The sequence below is a fragment of the Microcebus murinus genome, chromosome 7, assembly GCF_040939455.1.
Source record: "Microcebus murinus isolate Inina chromosome 7, M.murinus_Inina_mat1.0, whole genome shotgun sequence".
In the NCBI taxonomy this organism is placed as follows: domain Eukaryota; kingdom Metazoa; phylum Chordata; class Mammalia; order Primates; family Cheirogaleidae; genus Microcebus; species Microcebus murinus.
Window position 1 is genome coordinate 4,026,734 of NC_134110.1, and position 16,790 is coordinate 4,043,523.

The following is a 16,790-nucleotide window of genomic DNA, read 5'->3' on the forward strand; positions in this document are numbered from 1 at the left end:
CGTCCCCAGCACAGACATCACCTCAGACCAGACGGGAACCTCCCGGGACTCAGTGAAGCCACCTTCAGGCGTCCCCCCACCGGCCAGCACCACCAGCCTGTCTCCCAGGCCGCGCAGACCTGTGTCATTACCGGGAACAGTACAGCCGTTTTTACAAGAGGGGAGACAGGCTTGGAGTTAAGCGACCTGAGCAGTCACGCTTGTGCTTTCATTCAGTAATTGAGCACTGACTATGTGCAGTGGCCACTGTGAGTCACAGCAAGAGTTCGGTCTTCCTCACTTCTAGAGCCGCAGCTCTTCCTGCTACGCAGTCCTGCCTGTCCTGGATCAGACCGGGTCACTACTGGCCTGGCCTCTGGCTTTGAGCTAGGACCTCGCCCCTCCTGTGACATGAGTGGTGCAACGGGACAGGAGAGGGGCTGGGAGCGTGAGGGTAGACGGGTGGGCGGAGAACACGACTCGGGGGCAGCGAGCAGGCAGGCAGGGGCCAAGGTGTGCCTCCAGGTGAAGGCGGCCTCAAAGAACAGAGACAGGAATGGGGAGAGAAAAAAATTGTCCTGGTCACTCCACCCAAGGCTCCTAGCATTCCTGTGTCAGGTCTGTGATCTTCTCTCCCCATTTTCAAACTGCCCAGGGCATTTTTCTAGGAACCTGCCTTTCAGCGACAGGGTTGGGCACCAACATACGAAAGAGCAGAACAAACGTGGGCTCCAGAGCCAGACAGGCCTGGATTTACACCTCAGCTCTGTCACTCTGAGCGGGGTGAATGTGGCCAGTGACTTCACCTCTCCAGCCCTCAACTGTAAAGGTGGGGATGACGAGGCCCGTCTCGAAGGGGTGCTGAGAAGGTCATCGCGTGTGCAGGACTCTAACTCAGTGTCTGAAACACAGTAGTTACGTGACACACGCTAACTCCTTTGTCATGTTTCTGTTGGCATCCACGGCATGACATTTCTTGTTGTCGTGGATGGCCTGGAATTTCAATATGCAGAAGGCTCTCACAAATGGGGTCTCACTCGATCCTCATAACGAGTCAGGGGGAGAAGTAGGGAAGACGTCATCTCTGGACAGGGAAAGGACGCTGCAGCTCTGAGAGATGAATGCCCTAACCTGTCTGAGCTTTCGTTTCCTTCTTTATAAAACAGAGAGAGACTCGCTCAGCTAGAAAACAACGGGGCTTAGACGTAAATGAAATTTCTTTGACTCCAAAGTCTTTCTACTACACCATGTTACTATCTTACGGTACAAATAGGCCTACTTAATCACAGCTTCTTGAGGACAATGACTATTGCTAATTCATCTTGTATCTTCTCAGTATTTAGTCATGGTTGGATTGAAGAGAGCTGGAAGCATGAATGTGTAAGTTAATAAATGGATCGGCTGATAAAGGCTTAATGTGTTACTTCGCTCCCTCACCCCCAACATACGGAGTTATATACAGTAATTACTGTACAATTTAACCCCGATGAAAAGCACATTGGAGTCAGTTTTGTATCTCTGACCCTTGGTTTTCTCACTTGTTTGCCTCAGGAACAAGATGTGCTAATGTGTGATATTCCCAGAAACCTCTCCTCCTCCCACTGAGCATTTTCTCTTTTCCTCTCCACACCCGGCTGAGGTCAGGGCGGGCCTGGCGGACGCTCTGGGGAGGAAGGCGGTTCATGCTCGCTGGCCTTCCTGTGCTGGGGAGTTTCTGGGCAATGGGGGTCATATAAATCAAACTAAAAGGAAGCCAAAGTTGGCTTACATAACAGAAAGCTAGCAGAGAAGGAAGAGGAGGAGGAGGAAAAGGAAGAGGAGGAAGAGAGATAGTGAAGCTACTCCTGCCAGGATGGGAGAGAGGGTTTGGGAAGTTTGAGGAGCCAAAGTCCAGAGCAAAGCCACGGGGAAGGAAGGGAGGAAGGGAGATTTTGGAAAGGGTGGTTGTGGGTTTTTAATTAGATCCCATGTAATGTTCTTTGAGATGAATTTGTTTTTAATTTTAAGTAGGCCTGGACCACACTTCTTTAAATGCAACTGTAGTTGTAGGTGGGGCTACACGAGTCTCTGGTGCGTGTTAGGGTTGTATCAGAAACGGCCCATGACCTGTCTACTCTATAGGGTTATTGTGCAAAGTCAAAAAGAACAGACACAGAAGTGCTTTGTAAACAAACAATCACTAGGGCTCTGCCTCCTCTGCACGCGCTCACATCCCTGCATGTGCGCATCCTCACACCCTCATACCTGCCAGGTCTGTGACAAGGAAGCTGCCATTCGTCCACTGATACAGCCAGTGCTGGAAGGTCTGGCACTTCTGCACGACCTCAAAGCTGCTGGACGCTGCTGGAGCCCCGGCGCAGCCCCATTCCCGGGAACAGTAAGACTCCAGGGGCTTGCCCAGGTCCTCCTCCAGGGTAGCATAGGGGATGTTGTTTGCAGGCCGGTAGATCAGATACAGCGGGATGATCCTAAACACAGTTTGGCCCTGCCGTGAGCAGGAATTATGGCCCAGAGAGCTCCTCCCTCCCACCCAATTCTGTATTCTTGAATCTAAAAGAAGGGCCCTTCTAAGACTGGCATTGTCAGCTCTGAGCCTGGAGGACAGCAGGGCTGAGGTGGGGGTGGGGAGTGGGGGCTGAGTCGTGGGCGCAGCTCCACCCTGAGCTCAGGAAAGGAAATGGAGGCCACGGGCTTCAGAGCCCAGTCCTCGCTCTGTGGTTGGTGGTTTTAGAACCACACCCTGCTGTGGCCACCGGCAAGCACTGTGCTTGGATGAGGCACTGAGGGCAGTGTGTGTCCACAGCAAGGACACCCCCAAAGAGTCAGACTGGGGCTCACTGCCAGTCAGAATCTAGATATGAAAGAGTCAGAGTTCAAGTCTCAAAACGGAAACAATCACCGCTTGTAGCTGACTCCTACAAAAATCCACCTGCTGCCTAGGCAGAGAGTCCCGATCAGCTTGCCTAGCTCAGCCCACCCCGTCACCTTCACAGAGACCCGCAATCTGCTGGGCCCAAACTCTGCCATCAGCAGAATCCGAGCTAGAGAGTGGGGAATCGGGGCGGGTGGGGAGATACTCCAACCGGAGCAGAGACCTTTCTCAAGTGGGGAGTGGGTCCTGAGGTCTTTATTTCTAGATTTGAGGGGACCATTGAGCTGAGCGAGGGGTTAGCTGTGAGCCTATCTGCACATAGCCGTCACTCGGGATGGCCCTGGGGGCTGTGAAACCGCTGTCTTTGAAGAAGCTCAGGCAACAGTTCTGCCACTGCACGCCCCCTGCACACTCACTCAGGCACCTCCCCGAAGCCGGGCGCCGCACGGGCTTCAGCCGCAAAGATTTTGCAGTACTCTCGACTCATATTCTGGATCTTGCAGCCCTGCAGATTAGAGGGAACCAAATCTGATCAGCAGAGAAGCCCCCAGTTCTCTACTGTCCTTGGCTCTAAGTGGGTGGGCCGCCCGCGGGGGACGGCAGGCAGGACTCCAGCCCCGGGGGAGGTGGGCTCACTCCTTCCCCTCCAACTCTGTGCCTCATTTTCCCCGTTTGGATAAGAAGGGGCTTTGGACTTCTTTTCAAACTGAGGTTTTCAAAGTGGTTTCCCAACTATGTTTCCTGAAGCCCTGATGATAGGTGGAAGTGCCCCAGGGACCGCTCTGGAGAGCAGGGCCGACCACCCACCCCACCCACATCACTCCCCTTTCACTGCACACGGAAATGCAGCTGCCATGAGAAACTATGTTTGAGGCAGGGGAAAGGTTTCTGCTGCAAATATGCAGCTTGAAAACCATGGCCCAAAGGGTTCTGAAGCTCTCAAGTCCTCAGAGGCCGAGCACCTGGATTCTGGCTACACCTCAGGCTCTCCTGGAGGTCCATTCTAGGACCCTCGTATGGTCGAGACTGAGATGGCGCCTGCCTCTGTACTGGGCCTTCCAACAGGACCCAGGCTGGGAAAGGGGAGGAAGTGAGAGAGTAAAGGGATGGGGCGTGAGGACGGGGCACACTACCTGGATGGTGACATCGTAGTTTCTGCCCAGAAGAGAAGTCTCACTGCTGGGCCCAAACACAAGCAGGCTGGACACTTTGATGACGCACGTGCGGCCCGACTCGAAGATGGGCTCCAGCCCGTAGATGACCTTGGCCTGGGAGGCCTTCCGAAGGCCACACCCATACCCAGCCCCTCGGAGCTCCTCGCTCACCAGTCGTCCAAAGAGCTTGTCCCCCCAGCAGCCAGAGTCAGCCAGACCCTTGGCAAACACCATGGGGGTCATCTCAATCTCTTCTCCAACTGAAGGGGAACAGGAGAAAGGTGAAAAACTAGAAGCTCCTGTCTGACCGACGTGGGGCCCCTAGGAAGGAAAAGCCAGAACGGTCTCCTGCTCTGCCAACCCGGTACGTTGACTTTCTGTCCACGACTGCTCTTCGAGGGCACGCTACGAGTCCCCTCCCAGACTGGGAGCTCCTTGGGGCAGCAACTGCACTTGATCCCACCCCCGCCACCTAACAGTGCTCGCCTGGTATCTGCCACACAGCAAGGGCTCAGCAAGTGTCTGTGGAAGGCAGGGGTTTTCTGTGGCAGCAGCAATTAGAATTAGAATTAGATGTGGTCAAATGATTCCATCTCAACCAACACGTTTGACAGAAACAAAAAGTTTGCAGGATGGATCCAGTAGCAGTGAGCTCCCCAGTGCCCAAACTATGATTGCCAAATAGCACTTCCCACTGGAGGGAAGCAGAGCCCCGCAGGAAAGAGTGGATTCCAGGTCTAGACAGGACGTGTACAGCGTGGACCTGAAACACCTTGTGAGGCGGAGGCAGGGGAGCTATCAAAACCACTGGAGATTTGTCGAAAGGACACAGGCGCCAACCTGCAGGGGTTCCCCTTGGCCACAGATGAAAACAGTCTTAGCAACAAAGAGAGTAATTACTGTAATGTACTGAACATATCAAATGTGTTAAAAATCCATGTGTTCACAATGGTAACTGAAAAAAAAAAATCACCCCTCAAAAAACAAACCTCACCGGTCACCTTTGGAAGGGGCTGCTGGGACCAACTCACTATTCTGAAATGTAGCAGAAAAGGAAAAGAGCAAGTATTTATCCCTCATTTTATGTTGGACCTATATGTATCAGGGTACCCAAATAATTATTTTTTCTTACAGAAAAGTTTCAGCTAATGAATAAAGAAGGAATAATAGAATTAAAATATCTTCATGTTGCAACTCCTAATGAAAGAATAGATCTAGGCAATGCTCAGTGACTGCCAAAACCCTTAGATAACAACAGGGGTTGTGGCCGGGCGCGGTGGCTCACGCCTGTAATCTTAGCACTCTGGGAGGCTGAGGCGGGAGAATCGCTCAAGGTCAGGAGTTCAAAACCAGCCTGAGCAGGAGCGAGACCCCGTCTCAACTAAAAATAGAAAGAAATTAATTGGCCAATTAATATATATAGAAAAAAATTAGCCAGGCATGGTGGTGCACACCTGTAGTCCCAGCTACTTGGGAGGCTGAGGCAGCATGATTGCTTGAGCCCAGGAGTGTGAGGTTGCTGTGAGCTAGGCTGACGCCATGGCACTCTAACCCGGGCAACAGAGTGAGACTCTGTCTCAAAAAAAAAAAAAAAAAACAAGAACAGGGGTTGTATCAGATAGTTTGTAAACTTTAAAAAGGATAGATCCCACATTCACCAAGTGAATGAACCCGATGACCAATCTTAACATTACTAAAAATGAAACAATCTGATGTTATGTGCCTCTCAGGCTGTAAAAGGATATATACAGCACACCTGTGAATTATTCATGCCAAAACCCAAAATCACACCTGATCTGACCAAACCCCTCAATGTGATTACAATTTAGAAGAACATGTGTGGAGAAACATGTTAAGTGGTGATATAATCAAGAAAATTCAGAATGTAAAAAATTCTACACATCAGGTGACTTCAACAAATAAATGGCAAAGAGAAAACAGATGAAGTAGTAGAAACTGTTACGTGTTCAGAGACTTGGGCAGTATCAGCCAAAAGCAATGAGTGGTTCCTGATTCAAATAAATCAACAGTTACGAGACAATTGGGGCAATATGATTGGATGTTTGGTGATATTAAAGAATTATTACTAAGGTTTTAGCTGTGAGGTTTTATTTGATATTGATTATATTATTTGATAACAAAAGACACCAGTTGGATGAATGAGTGAATGAATGAAGGAATTAATGCATTAATTAGCAAATGAAGCTTTAAAAATCTTTTCATCATTGGCTGCCTTCAAAGTCCCAAGCCTTTAGCATGTCTGTTGCAGGAGCAGTATAGACTCTTCCCCTAATATCTGAGCCCTTAAAATGCTCATCAAACACTGCAGGTATTCCAAAGTCACAAGGGAGCTGGCTGACAATGCAATGTTCCTAGGTCCTTCCTAGATATTAAGGACATCTGCAGTAGAGGCCAAGAAACTGTGTTTTAAGCAGGCTCCCTGTCTGAATCTAATGCACAAGTCCAGAGACCACGGTGACAAACTCTGGGTAGGAGCTGGCAGGATAAGATGTGCCCTGGTGGCCAATCCTGCCCTTCATCAAGGAATCTGATGTGGGCAAAGGGCACAAGGCTGAAATGACTCCTGGTGCAGTAACCCCCCCAGTCTTCTGAGATAGCATCCTCCATTGTCCTCCCAAAGCCATACCCTAAACTAGGAGGCAAAGAGAGGCAGTGTGTGGATCTGGACCAGATTCCAAGCCCTAAAAGAAGGTCCTCCCTGCAGGTGACAGACAAGGAGGGATGAAGGCCCACCGCTCCTCCCCAGGGGGGCACTGTACCTTCACCTTCTTCTCTGGAGATGAATCCTGACAACACTGTGTGGAGAAAAAGAAAAGGAAGCCGCCTCAGGCTGACGTGCCCAGCGAGAGAGCCTTCTCTGCAACTGGCGCTGCCTCCCAGCAGGGGCCAGGCCGGGCGGAGCCGCAGGCCGGGGCAACTCACCCTCGGGGCTGAGGCAGAAGTCCGTGGAGGCCGAGCCGTGCTCATTGTGGATGGTACACCGATACACGCCGCAGTCTACGGGGGACGCCTGCACGATGGCCAAGGCCGCCGGCCCCTCATCCCCTGCACTGCAGGAAGAAGAGACCCTTATTGTGAAAGCCATCACCGAGTCACAGACAGGGCCGGACGGTGGTCCTGGGGTCCCCAGACCCCACCCTCACTGGCTGCGGTGAATCCAGGCTCTGAGAGCTCTGGGGAGGCAGCGAAATTCTGGGGGCAGGAGCTGGTCCTGGATCCTGCAGGTGTGGTTTGCGGTCCTGTCACCTACTAGCTGTGGGACTTTGGGCAAGTGGCTTGAAGACCTCTGGACCTCAATTTTCTCATCTCGACTATGGGAATACTAGAATCCCCCTCACAGGGCTATTGTGAGGATTCGACGGGGCAACAGATTCAGAGTGCTAGGAAAATGCCCGACGCTATCACCGTACTTAGGGTGCCGGGTGAGGTGGAGGTGGTATTGGGGGGCTTACCTCCTGCCCACCTCGCCCACTGGGCGCTGATCCTTGGCCCAGGTCAAGACCGAGTCACTGAGGATGTTGAAAAACTGGCACCAGAGCTTCAGGCTACCCGAGGCGTCGGGAAACTGCTCCACCCGAATCTTCCGGATCACCTGTGGGGCTGAGAGCAGAGCCAAGTCAAGAGGACCAAACCACTTCCCTTCCATCCTGTGCCCCGTCTGGCCACAGCCCTGCCTCCCTGGGCATCCGCAGCAGAAGACGCTACGAAAAAACAGGATTCAAGTGTCCACGCAAACCTGCCACGCCATAGTCACCAGCGCCTCCCACCTGCCCGTCAGCTTCCGCCCGACCCCACGACACACATCTCGGCTCCAAAGAAGCCGCTTTGCCCCAGCCCCAGGCCGGAGGGGCTCGCAGACGAGGGCACAGACTGCAGTCAAGACAGGAGCTTCCGTTTGTATTCCAGGCCCCTAACCCAGAGACCTGCATGCGAACCCGTGCGAACCCCGTCTCCCTGGCTGTAATCTCGGGACGATTCTGGGAAGAGGGGGTTGTGGCGATGACCATGACAGAGCTTGAATGCTGCTGCCGCTAGGCCCTGCTGAGTGCTTGATTTATCCTACCCCGTTTAGCCTCACAACGTCCGGGGTGGTCCTGTCATTCCCATTGTATGGAGTGGCGGAACCAAGACAAGAACTAGGTCTTTCGGATTCCAAAGGCTGTGAGATAAAAATACCACTACAGAGGTCATTCATAAATCCCCAATAGAGGAGAGTCATCCCTGGTGGGGGGTGCTGTCGGTGGCCTCTCAGCAGCCCTCCCCACGAAGCCACACCCCTCCCCACGGCGCCACACCCCTCCCCACGGCTCACCTTTCAGCAGGTCTTTGGCTTTCCTGGGCTTGGCTTCCTGCTTGCCTTCCTCTGTGGCCGGCTCTGTGTCCAGACCCCCGGCCTTGGGGCTGGAGCCCAGGTCTGCAGCCGGCTCATCCTCCACCCGCGGCACCTCCAGCAGACCCGCCTTCCTGCCTTGGGTAGGGGAGCATCTCTCCCGCCTCGGAGTCCCTGGGGACCCAGGCGCCAGGCTTTTCCTGGACGCCTGGGGAGAAACCGTGGGACTCTCCCTTTCTTCAGGCCTGGTGGCCTCCCCATCTCCTGCTGCTCTGACCTTAGGGAGGAATCTCTTCCTCCGTGCCCCTAGAGCCAGTTCCTCAGGTGTGGCTGCAGGGAGACCTGTCGGGGCCTCCCCTGGGACCTCGTCCTCTGGAGAGCGGTCCTGGGCTCTGGCCTCTGGCGAGAGCAGGCCCTGCCCAGGGACCGCCTGCCCTCCCGCCTCCCCCAGTGGCCCACCCATGCTGCTCTCCTGGGAGGGGCCGGGCCCCTCAAGAGAAACCTCTCCCTTGTCTTCTGAGGCCAGCCCAGGGCCCTCCTCACCTACCACGATGGCAGGGACAGTGAGGGGGCTGAGGCCAGGGCCCTGGGAGCCCCGGCCAGTGGCCAGGGCCTGGCGGCCAGCCTGCACCTCGCGGTCCAGGAGGCCGGTTAGGCGGCGGGAGGTGCAGGGGCTCAGCAGCAGGCTCTGCGCGCTCTGCACCAGGTGGTTGTTCTCCACACGCTCCAGGATGCGCCTTGACGTCCGGGGACTCAGCCCGGCCACTTCCACGGTGGGGACCAGAGCGGACGGTGGCTCCAGACCTCCAGTGGCGGCCCGCGCCTGGGACTCTGCCCCTGCTCCACTCGTCTCAGTGCTGGATAGCTTTAGCAGCAGAAGCAAGTAGTTCTTCAGGGAATCTATGAGGCCGGGGTCACAGCCACGGGGGCCTGGGGGCCTCCCCTCCACATCGGGTGCCATGGCGCAGGCCCCCTCATTGCAGGAGGCCATGGTTTCTGGCGGGTGACTCTGGCTGGGGGTCCCAGGCCCCAAGTGCGGTGTGGAGGCAGAACTCAGCAAGGCCTGGTCCCCAGAGGGCAGGAAGGCAGCTGTGCTCATGTGCTGAGAAGTCGGGGCGCTGGGCAGCCCCTCCTTGGGGCTATTGGTCAGGCCAGTTCCGGGAAGAGAGGGCACAGTGGGTGCCTCCTGGCGCAGGCCAGCTGGAGGACAGCCACCCAGATCCACGCACAGAGCCTCCGCTGGCTGTTCCCCCGTGGGGCGCTGGAACGCGCTGTCCTCCAGCTTGGCCTTGACTGGCCCTGCCATCCCTGGCCCTTGACAGCTCTCTCCTCCCACCTGCTCCACGCCCCCCTCGGGAGGCGGCTGTGCTGGGAGCATGAGGTTCCTTGACAGGGTTCCCTCAGGGTTCCCCGAGGCTGTGGCTGCTGTCTCCTCAGATCTGAGCATGAAACTAGGTTTTTTGGGGACACAAGACGCTTCTGGGGTCTGTGTAAAATTCTCAACGATCTGAGGAGACGCAGGACCCTCTGAAGGTGGGAGTCCAGGGCCTGTGGCTGGTGGGCTGGGGCTGGTCACGGCCTCCTGCTCCAGCTGACCTTTCGTGGCTGTGGCTGTGGGTGCACTCCCCTCTGACTGTGTCCCCTGTCCTTCCTGTCCCCTTCTGTCTTCCTGTGTCCTCTCATCTGCCTGTGTCTTCCTGTCTTCCTGTATCTTCTCACCTGCCTGTGTCCTTTCTACCTGTGTCTCCACCTTTCCCCGTACCACCGCATCCTTCTGTGAGCTCCCGCCTGACTGTGGCCTCTCATGCTCCTGTGTCACGACATCCACCTGCGCCTTCCCGTCTGCCTGTGTCCTCTGAGCTGCCTGTGCTCTGTCTCCACGGGTCCTCCCGTCCGCTGGCACCTTCCCATCTGCCTGCACATCCTTCTTGCCTCCCGTCCCCTTGTCAGCAGATGCTCTTCTGTCCTCCTGGGTTTCCACATCCATACATTCAATGGCACCTTGACTTCTGGAGGTGCCACAACCAGCAGAGGCCACGTCAGAGCTGCTGCTGGCTGGCACGGTCGGAGCCATGGCTGCCTGGGACTCCGGGACCTGGGAACACGCGGACAAAAGCAAGGACTTAACTGCATGTACACTAGAAGCGCTTTCCAGCCTGGCATCCCGGCCTCCTCTGACCCTGCCCAAATCTGCTCTGATGGGAATCCTGGTGGGGCTTGGTGGGCAGACGCGACACAGTCCCAGATCCCCCTGCCACCACCCTAATCTCTGATCCAGAAGCTGGACTAGGGAATATCCAGCATCCAGGCCCAGCTGTGGCCTTTCCCACCTCTTCCTGAAGAAATCCACCTTTCCCGAAAGACCCTGCTCCTGTGCTACCCTACCCTCACCCCTGCCCTCGGACGACAGTGCTCCCCAGGGCTCCCAGACCAGTCTGTCTGTCCTTCTCTCATGGCCCCAGATAGCAATGTGGGTGAGGTAGGAGAGTGCCAAAGGGTCTCCCAATGATGACCTAAGAACAGCATCCACCAGCAACACTGAGTGAGTGGCGATAACACGATGCCGTCCCAACAGGGAGGGTTAATGAAACTTATGGGTGGCGCCTACACCAAGAACTCAGAGAAACGCTATACTGTCACCCTTCTGAATATCTACTGTTTGCAAAGCACCACGCTCGGCTCCTACATATCACACGCATCGCCTCGCTCCTCCCGACAGTGTGCACACTCATCCAGAGAGAACAATGCTGAGAAGGGACGTGACGTGTCCACTATCAGGTAGTAAGGTAAGTGGCAGAGTTTAGATTAGGAGCCAGGTGTGTCTAGCTCCAAATCCCATGTTCTTCCCTATAAAGATTATACTGCAATGCCACCCATTTAAATATAATTATTGGCCGGGCGCGGTGGCTCACGCCTGTAATCCTAGCACTCTGGGAGGCCAAGCCAGGTGGATTGCTCGAGGTCAGGAGTTTGAAACCAGCCTGAGCAAGAGCAAGACCATCTCTACTATAAATAGAAATTAATTGGCCAACTGATATATATAGAAAAAATTAGCCAGTCATGGTGGCGCATGCCTGTAGTCCCAGCTACTCGGGAGGCTGAGGCAGGAGGATTGCTTGAGCCCAGGAGTTTGAGGTTGCTGTGAGCTAGGCTGACGCCACGACATTCACTCTAGCCTGGGCAACAGAGTAAGACTCTGTTTAAAAAAAAAAAAAATATATATATATATATACACACACACACACATATATATATATATATATATATATATGTATATATATATATATAAAATTATCATAAAAGACTTCCTGTCTAAATATAATGGCATAGGATAGTAATTTGCCTATTTTCTCCTGGATTATCATCAAAACCAACAAAATAAACAAGAAATAAACAGAGCAAACTCCATTGTTAGTGAAAATAAGACCTACAGTCTAAAGATACAAATGAACAAAAGGATAAGGGCTGCCCAAAGCAGACAGATGCAGACATTAGGAGGTGGAGGAGACACAAAAGCTACAGGGGCGGGCGGGGGGTTGGGTGGGTAGGAATACACCGAGAAGCAGCTCAGCAGGTCTCAGAACATGCCAACAAAAACACGGTTATTAGCACCATAGAGGAAGGACTCCCCTAGAAGTGATAAGCCTATAGGCGGCACATACCACAGGGCTGTGGGGCCGGGGACTGGGTATAAATCAAGTGGAAGATGTGGGGAGGGGACCAGTGGAGCTGGAGGAAGAGGGGGGAGGACAGATCTCGGAAAAGAATATTGTTCCCATGAGCTCTGCTTGAGGAAACGACCAGAGGATAAACTTCAGTCAACAAAAAGACGACTGAGAAAACCACAGAGAAAGAATTGATGGTAAGCACTAAATATATTTCACTTATAATACCATATTAGCATATATTAAATATTAATGTTGACACAGAAGAGCAGGAGCCAAGACTCAAGCCAAGTGGGGTGTAGAGCAGCAAATGAGAATGTCCGTGTGATACGCCCCAATGCAGAATAGTGCCTTGCTTATGTCACCACCTGTCCAGGAACCAAAGACATTGACTCAAAGGTGAAAAGCCAAGTGACAAAAATGTAGGCTATTTAATTACACAAAGATATTCACTTAGAAATAAAACTTTAGGCTGATAAGAGAGAGAAGATGAATGGGGGAAGGGCGGGAGAAAGCAGAAACACTTTAGTGTTGCTCATTATAAAAAATAACAGAGAATGAATAAAAGAATTAATGGCAGTGTGTCAAATTCAAATTATAAATTACTACAGGCAAACATATTAAAATATCAGAACCATACACGAAATCAAAGCAATCAGACCACATAATGAAAGACTTTAAAATATACATAATTGGAGGATGGTGGTCTTTTCAGATGCTAGTCTGCCACCCTCATTTGCCAGCAAATTAATAAACTTCTCTTTCCTTTTCCTCAAATAAAATAAAATGTACACAATTAAAATACATATAAATTAAGTGCAGGATTTGAAGCTACTTTATTGAATATGGAATTTGAATGAACGGTATGGATACAGGGAAACTAAAGAGTTTGGTGACTATCAGGAGTAAGTCCAACTGAAGAATGTTAACAAAAATGTTCTTCTGCGTTCTCCAACAATCAGATACTAACAGATGAAAATGCCTTGGAGCCAACAAACAGCAATTAGTAACATACCAGAAGCTTATTTCACCTTCTGCTATTCTAGGATTATAAAGTATCAATATAGACGTAGGTCTATAAATTCACAAAGGCAGTGCGGACTTTGCACACAGCCTGCTACTGTTGAGACTCCTGAAGACAGAACTTCTTGAGTAAAGCTGCCCCCACTCCTCTCATTCTCCCTGCAACGGGACCAGTCCGCAGTTCTACGGAATCTACTTCCTTAAGCCCAATATCCATTTCCTTCTGGCTCCACTGCCAACTACCTAATCTAAGCTGCCAACAATTCTGTCTTGTCTGGCTGCTGTAAAGCCTTGTAATTGGTAACCATGACTCCAGTCTTTGCCTCTGCTAAACTCTCATACTCACTGCAGCCCAAGTGATCTCTCCAAAGTACAAATCTGATTGTACATCCCCTGCTAAAAAACCTCTCAAATGCTTATACCATTGCTTATGAGATAAAGCCTAAAAGCCCTAGCCTAAAAGAGCAAAATGTTTAATTATATAGCAGTCCCCTCTTATTCACGGTTTCACTTTCCGTGGTTTCAGTTAGCCATGATCAACCTTGGTCCGAAAATATTCAATGGAAATTTCCAGAAATAATTGATAAGTTTTAAATTCTGTGCTGTTCTGAGCAGCCTGATGGAATCGCACACCGTCCCACCAGGACGTGACTCACCCCGTCTTGGCTGTCAGATCAACTGCCGAGGTATCACAGTGCTTGTGTTCGAGTAACGCTTATTTTACTTAATAATGGTCCCCCGGCACAAGAGTAGTGATGCTGGCATATTGTTATAATTATTGTTTATTAATTTTTTTAATTTTAAAAAATATTTATTTTCCTTTTCTGCCATTTCAGTTTCTTGCATGGATGTTCCATTTTATTATTATTAATCTCTTACTGTGCCTAATTTGTATATTACACTCTATCATACATAGGTATGTATAGGAAAAAAGGTAGTATTTATAGGTCTTGCACTATCCACAGCTTCACGCCTCCACTAGGGGTCTGGGAAAGTCCCCCATGGACGAGGAGGGACTATAGGACGCTGTTGGCCAGAGTCACAGGCACGGTCACAGCCTCTGAGGATCGCAATTTGGTGTTATGTACTAAAACTAGAAACACACTCATTGACCCAACGATTCCATTCCTAGGAATTTAACCTACAGATACGCCTTCATGCGCAGATGGACTTGTACACAAGGATATTCACCGCAGCACAGTTATAATAGCAAAAGACTAGAATTGCCTAAATTCCTCCAACACAGGGCTGATTCCGTGATTTATGGTGTATCCATAGTCCAGATAAATATCTAAATAAGAAAGCAAGTGTAAGCAGAGTGAACCTAGCTGGTTCTACGTAAGCTTTTTCACTACAAAGCACCTTACTAGGTTTAATTTGCCAGCCTGTCTTTCCTTTTCCCCCTATAAATTCTCAGATAGGAAGGACCCAAGCAGACTCATGTTGCATCCTTCACGGACCCAAGCATGTAGGAGGTTCAGAGGAATGAACAACTGAACAAAAAGCAGAATGACTCATAACCCCGCAAGGGGCATGGCCCTGGGGTGCTGGTTTTGGGGGGAAGGGAACAAAGCCAGGAGCTTACCAAGGATGGGGCAGGGCAGGATCAAGGACCCAGAATCTCTCTTCCCTGAAGCCCAGACCCAGGGCTGATACTGAGGCTTCACCGTCTTTAAATGTTTGGTAGAATCCCCCAAGGAAACCATCTGACCCTGAAGGCTTCTTTTTTGGAAGATTTTCCACTACAAATTCAATTTCTTTAACAGTTATAAGATTATTCAAGTTATCTATTTCATTTTTCATGAGTTTTGGTAGTTTAATTCTTAAGGAATTGGTTTATTTTAAGTTGCTAGATTTACAAATAGTTTTTTAGAGTAGTCCTTTATTTACCCTTATAATGCTCCCAGGGCTGTAGTGATACCCCTCTTTCATTCTTAACACTGGTATTTTTTTTTTCTGAGTCTTGCTTAAAGGTTTATAAAATATTATTGATCTTTCAACAACCAGCTTTGGGGTTAATTTAATTTCTCCATAGTTTTTCAGTTTTTAATTTCTTTGTTTTCTGTTATTTCCTTCCTTCTGTTTACTCTGGGTTTTAGTCTTCCTTTTCCAGCTTCCTAAGGTGGAAGCTTAGATTATTGATTTCAGACCTTTATTCTTTTCTTTTTTTAAAATTAGAGACAGCGTCTTGCTCTGTCACCCAGGGTACAGTGCAGTGGCACAATCATAGCTTACTGTAACCTGGACCTTCTTGGCTCAAGCGATCCTCCCACCTCAGCCTCCCAAGTAGCTGGGACTACACTGTGTGCTACCATGCCTGGCTAATTTTTAAATTTTTTGTAGAGACAGGGTCTCGCTATGTTGCCCAGGCTGGTCTCGAACTCCTGGTCTCAAGCATTCCTCCTCTCTTGGCTTCCCAGAGAGCTGGGATTTCAGGCATGAGCCACCCCACCCAGCCTTCTTTTCTAATACAAATATTTAAATTTTCTTCAAGGCACTTATTTAACAGTATCCAAAATTTGGATATGTTGTATCTTTAGTTTCATTCAATTCAAAATGTTTTCCAAGTGCTCTTAAGGCTTCCTTTTTGGCCCATGAAAGCAGGTTCATTAATTTAAAAGTGTTTGGAGATTTTTCTATTCTCTATCATTGGTTTCTAGTTTAATTTCATTTCTGTCAGAGAACATATTTTATATGATTTCCATTATTTTACATTTGTTAAGATTTGTTTTATGATCAAGATATGATTCTATTTTGGTGAATATTTCATATGCACGTGAAAATAATAAGAATTATGTTGTGACATAGAGTATTCTGTAAGTGTCTATCAAATATAGTTGGTTGATAGTGCGATTCAGTTCTATTATATCCTTGCTGGTTTTCCATATTAGTTCTACTGATTACTGAGAGAGGAATGTTAAAGTCTCCAACTATAATTGTTGTTTTTTCTGTTTCTCCTTTCCCTTCTGCCAGGTTTTGCTTCCTATATTTGGAAGCTATGTTGTTAGGTATACACACATTTTTCATTGTTATGTTTTCTTGAATTGATTCTTTTATCATTAGGTAATTCACTATTTTTCCCTAGTAATTTTCTTTGCTCTGAAGTCTACTATTTTATTTATTTATTTTTTTTGAGATAGTCTCTCACTCTGTTGCCTGGGCTAGAGTGCCGTGGCATCAACCTAGCTCACAGCAACCTCAAACTCCTGGGCTCGGCGATCCTCCTGCCTCAGCCTCCCGAGTAGCTGGGACTACAGGCATGTGCCACCATGCCTGGCTAATTTTTTCTATATATATATTTAGTTGTCCAATTAATTTCTTTCTATTTTTAGTAGAAATGGGGGTCTCACTCTTGCTCAGGCTAGTTTCGAACTTCTGACCTTAAGCAATCCTCCTGCCTCGGCCTCCCAGAGTCCTAGGATTACAGGCATGAGCCACCGCGCCCAGCCTATTTTGTCTGACATTAATATGGCCATTCCAGCTTTCATGTGATTACTGTTTGCATGGTATTAGTATATATTTTTCTATCATTTACTTTTAACCTACCTATATCATTATATTTCAAGTGAATTTCTTATTGACAGCATAGAGTTGGGAAAGTTTTTTGATGCAGTCTCACAATCTCTGTATTTTATTGGTATGTTCAGACCATTTGCATTTAATATAATTATTTCTGGTTTGGGATTTAGGTCAATAATTTTATTATTTGTTTTCAATTTGTTCCCTGTTTCTCCTTCCTTTGTTTC

At 49.7% G+C, this 16,790-nt stretch overlaps 1 protein-coding gene across 1 annotated transcript in view; it reads right to left on the bottom strand.

The window, feature by feature from the left end:
- The window catches only part of ALPK3 (alpha kinase 3), a 53,632-nt gene that overhangs the window by 2,822 nt on the left and 34,020 nt on the right, over positions 1-16,790 (bottom strand). Inside the window, exons 6-12 of the mRNA XM_020289116.2 lie at positions 8,339-10,451; positions 7,479-7,626; positions 6,949-7,076; positions 6,786-6,821; positions 3,985-4,265; positions 3,268-3,356; positions 2,224-2,447 (exon numbers count right to left, since the gene is read on the bottom strand). Of these exons, the coding sequence (XP_020144705.2) occupies positions 2,224-2,447; positions 3,268-3,356; positions 3,985-4,265; positions 6,786-6,821; positions 6,949-7,076; positions 7,479-7,626; positions 8,339-10,451 (3,019 nt within the window). The remainder of the gene's footprint in view (positions 1-2,223; positions 2,448-3,267; positions 3,357-3,984; positions 4,266-6,785; positions 6,822-6,948; positions 7,077-7,478; positions 7,627-8,338; positions 10,452-16,790) is intronic.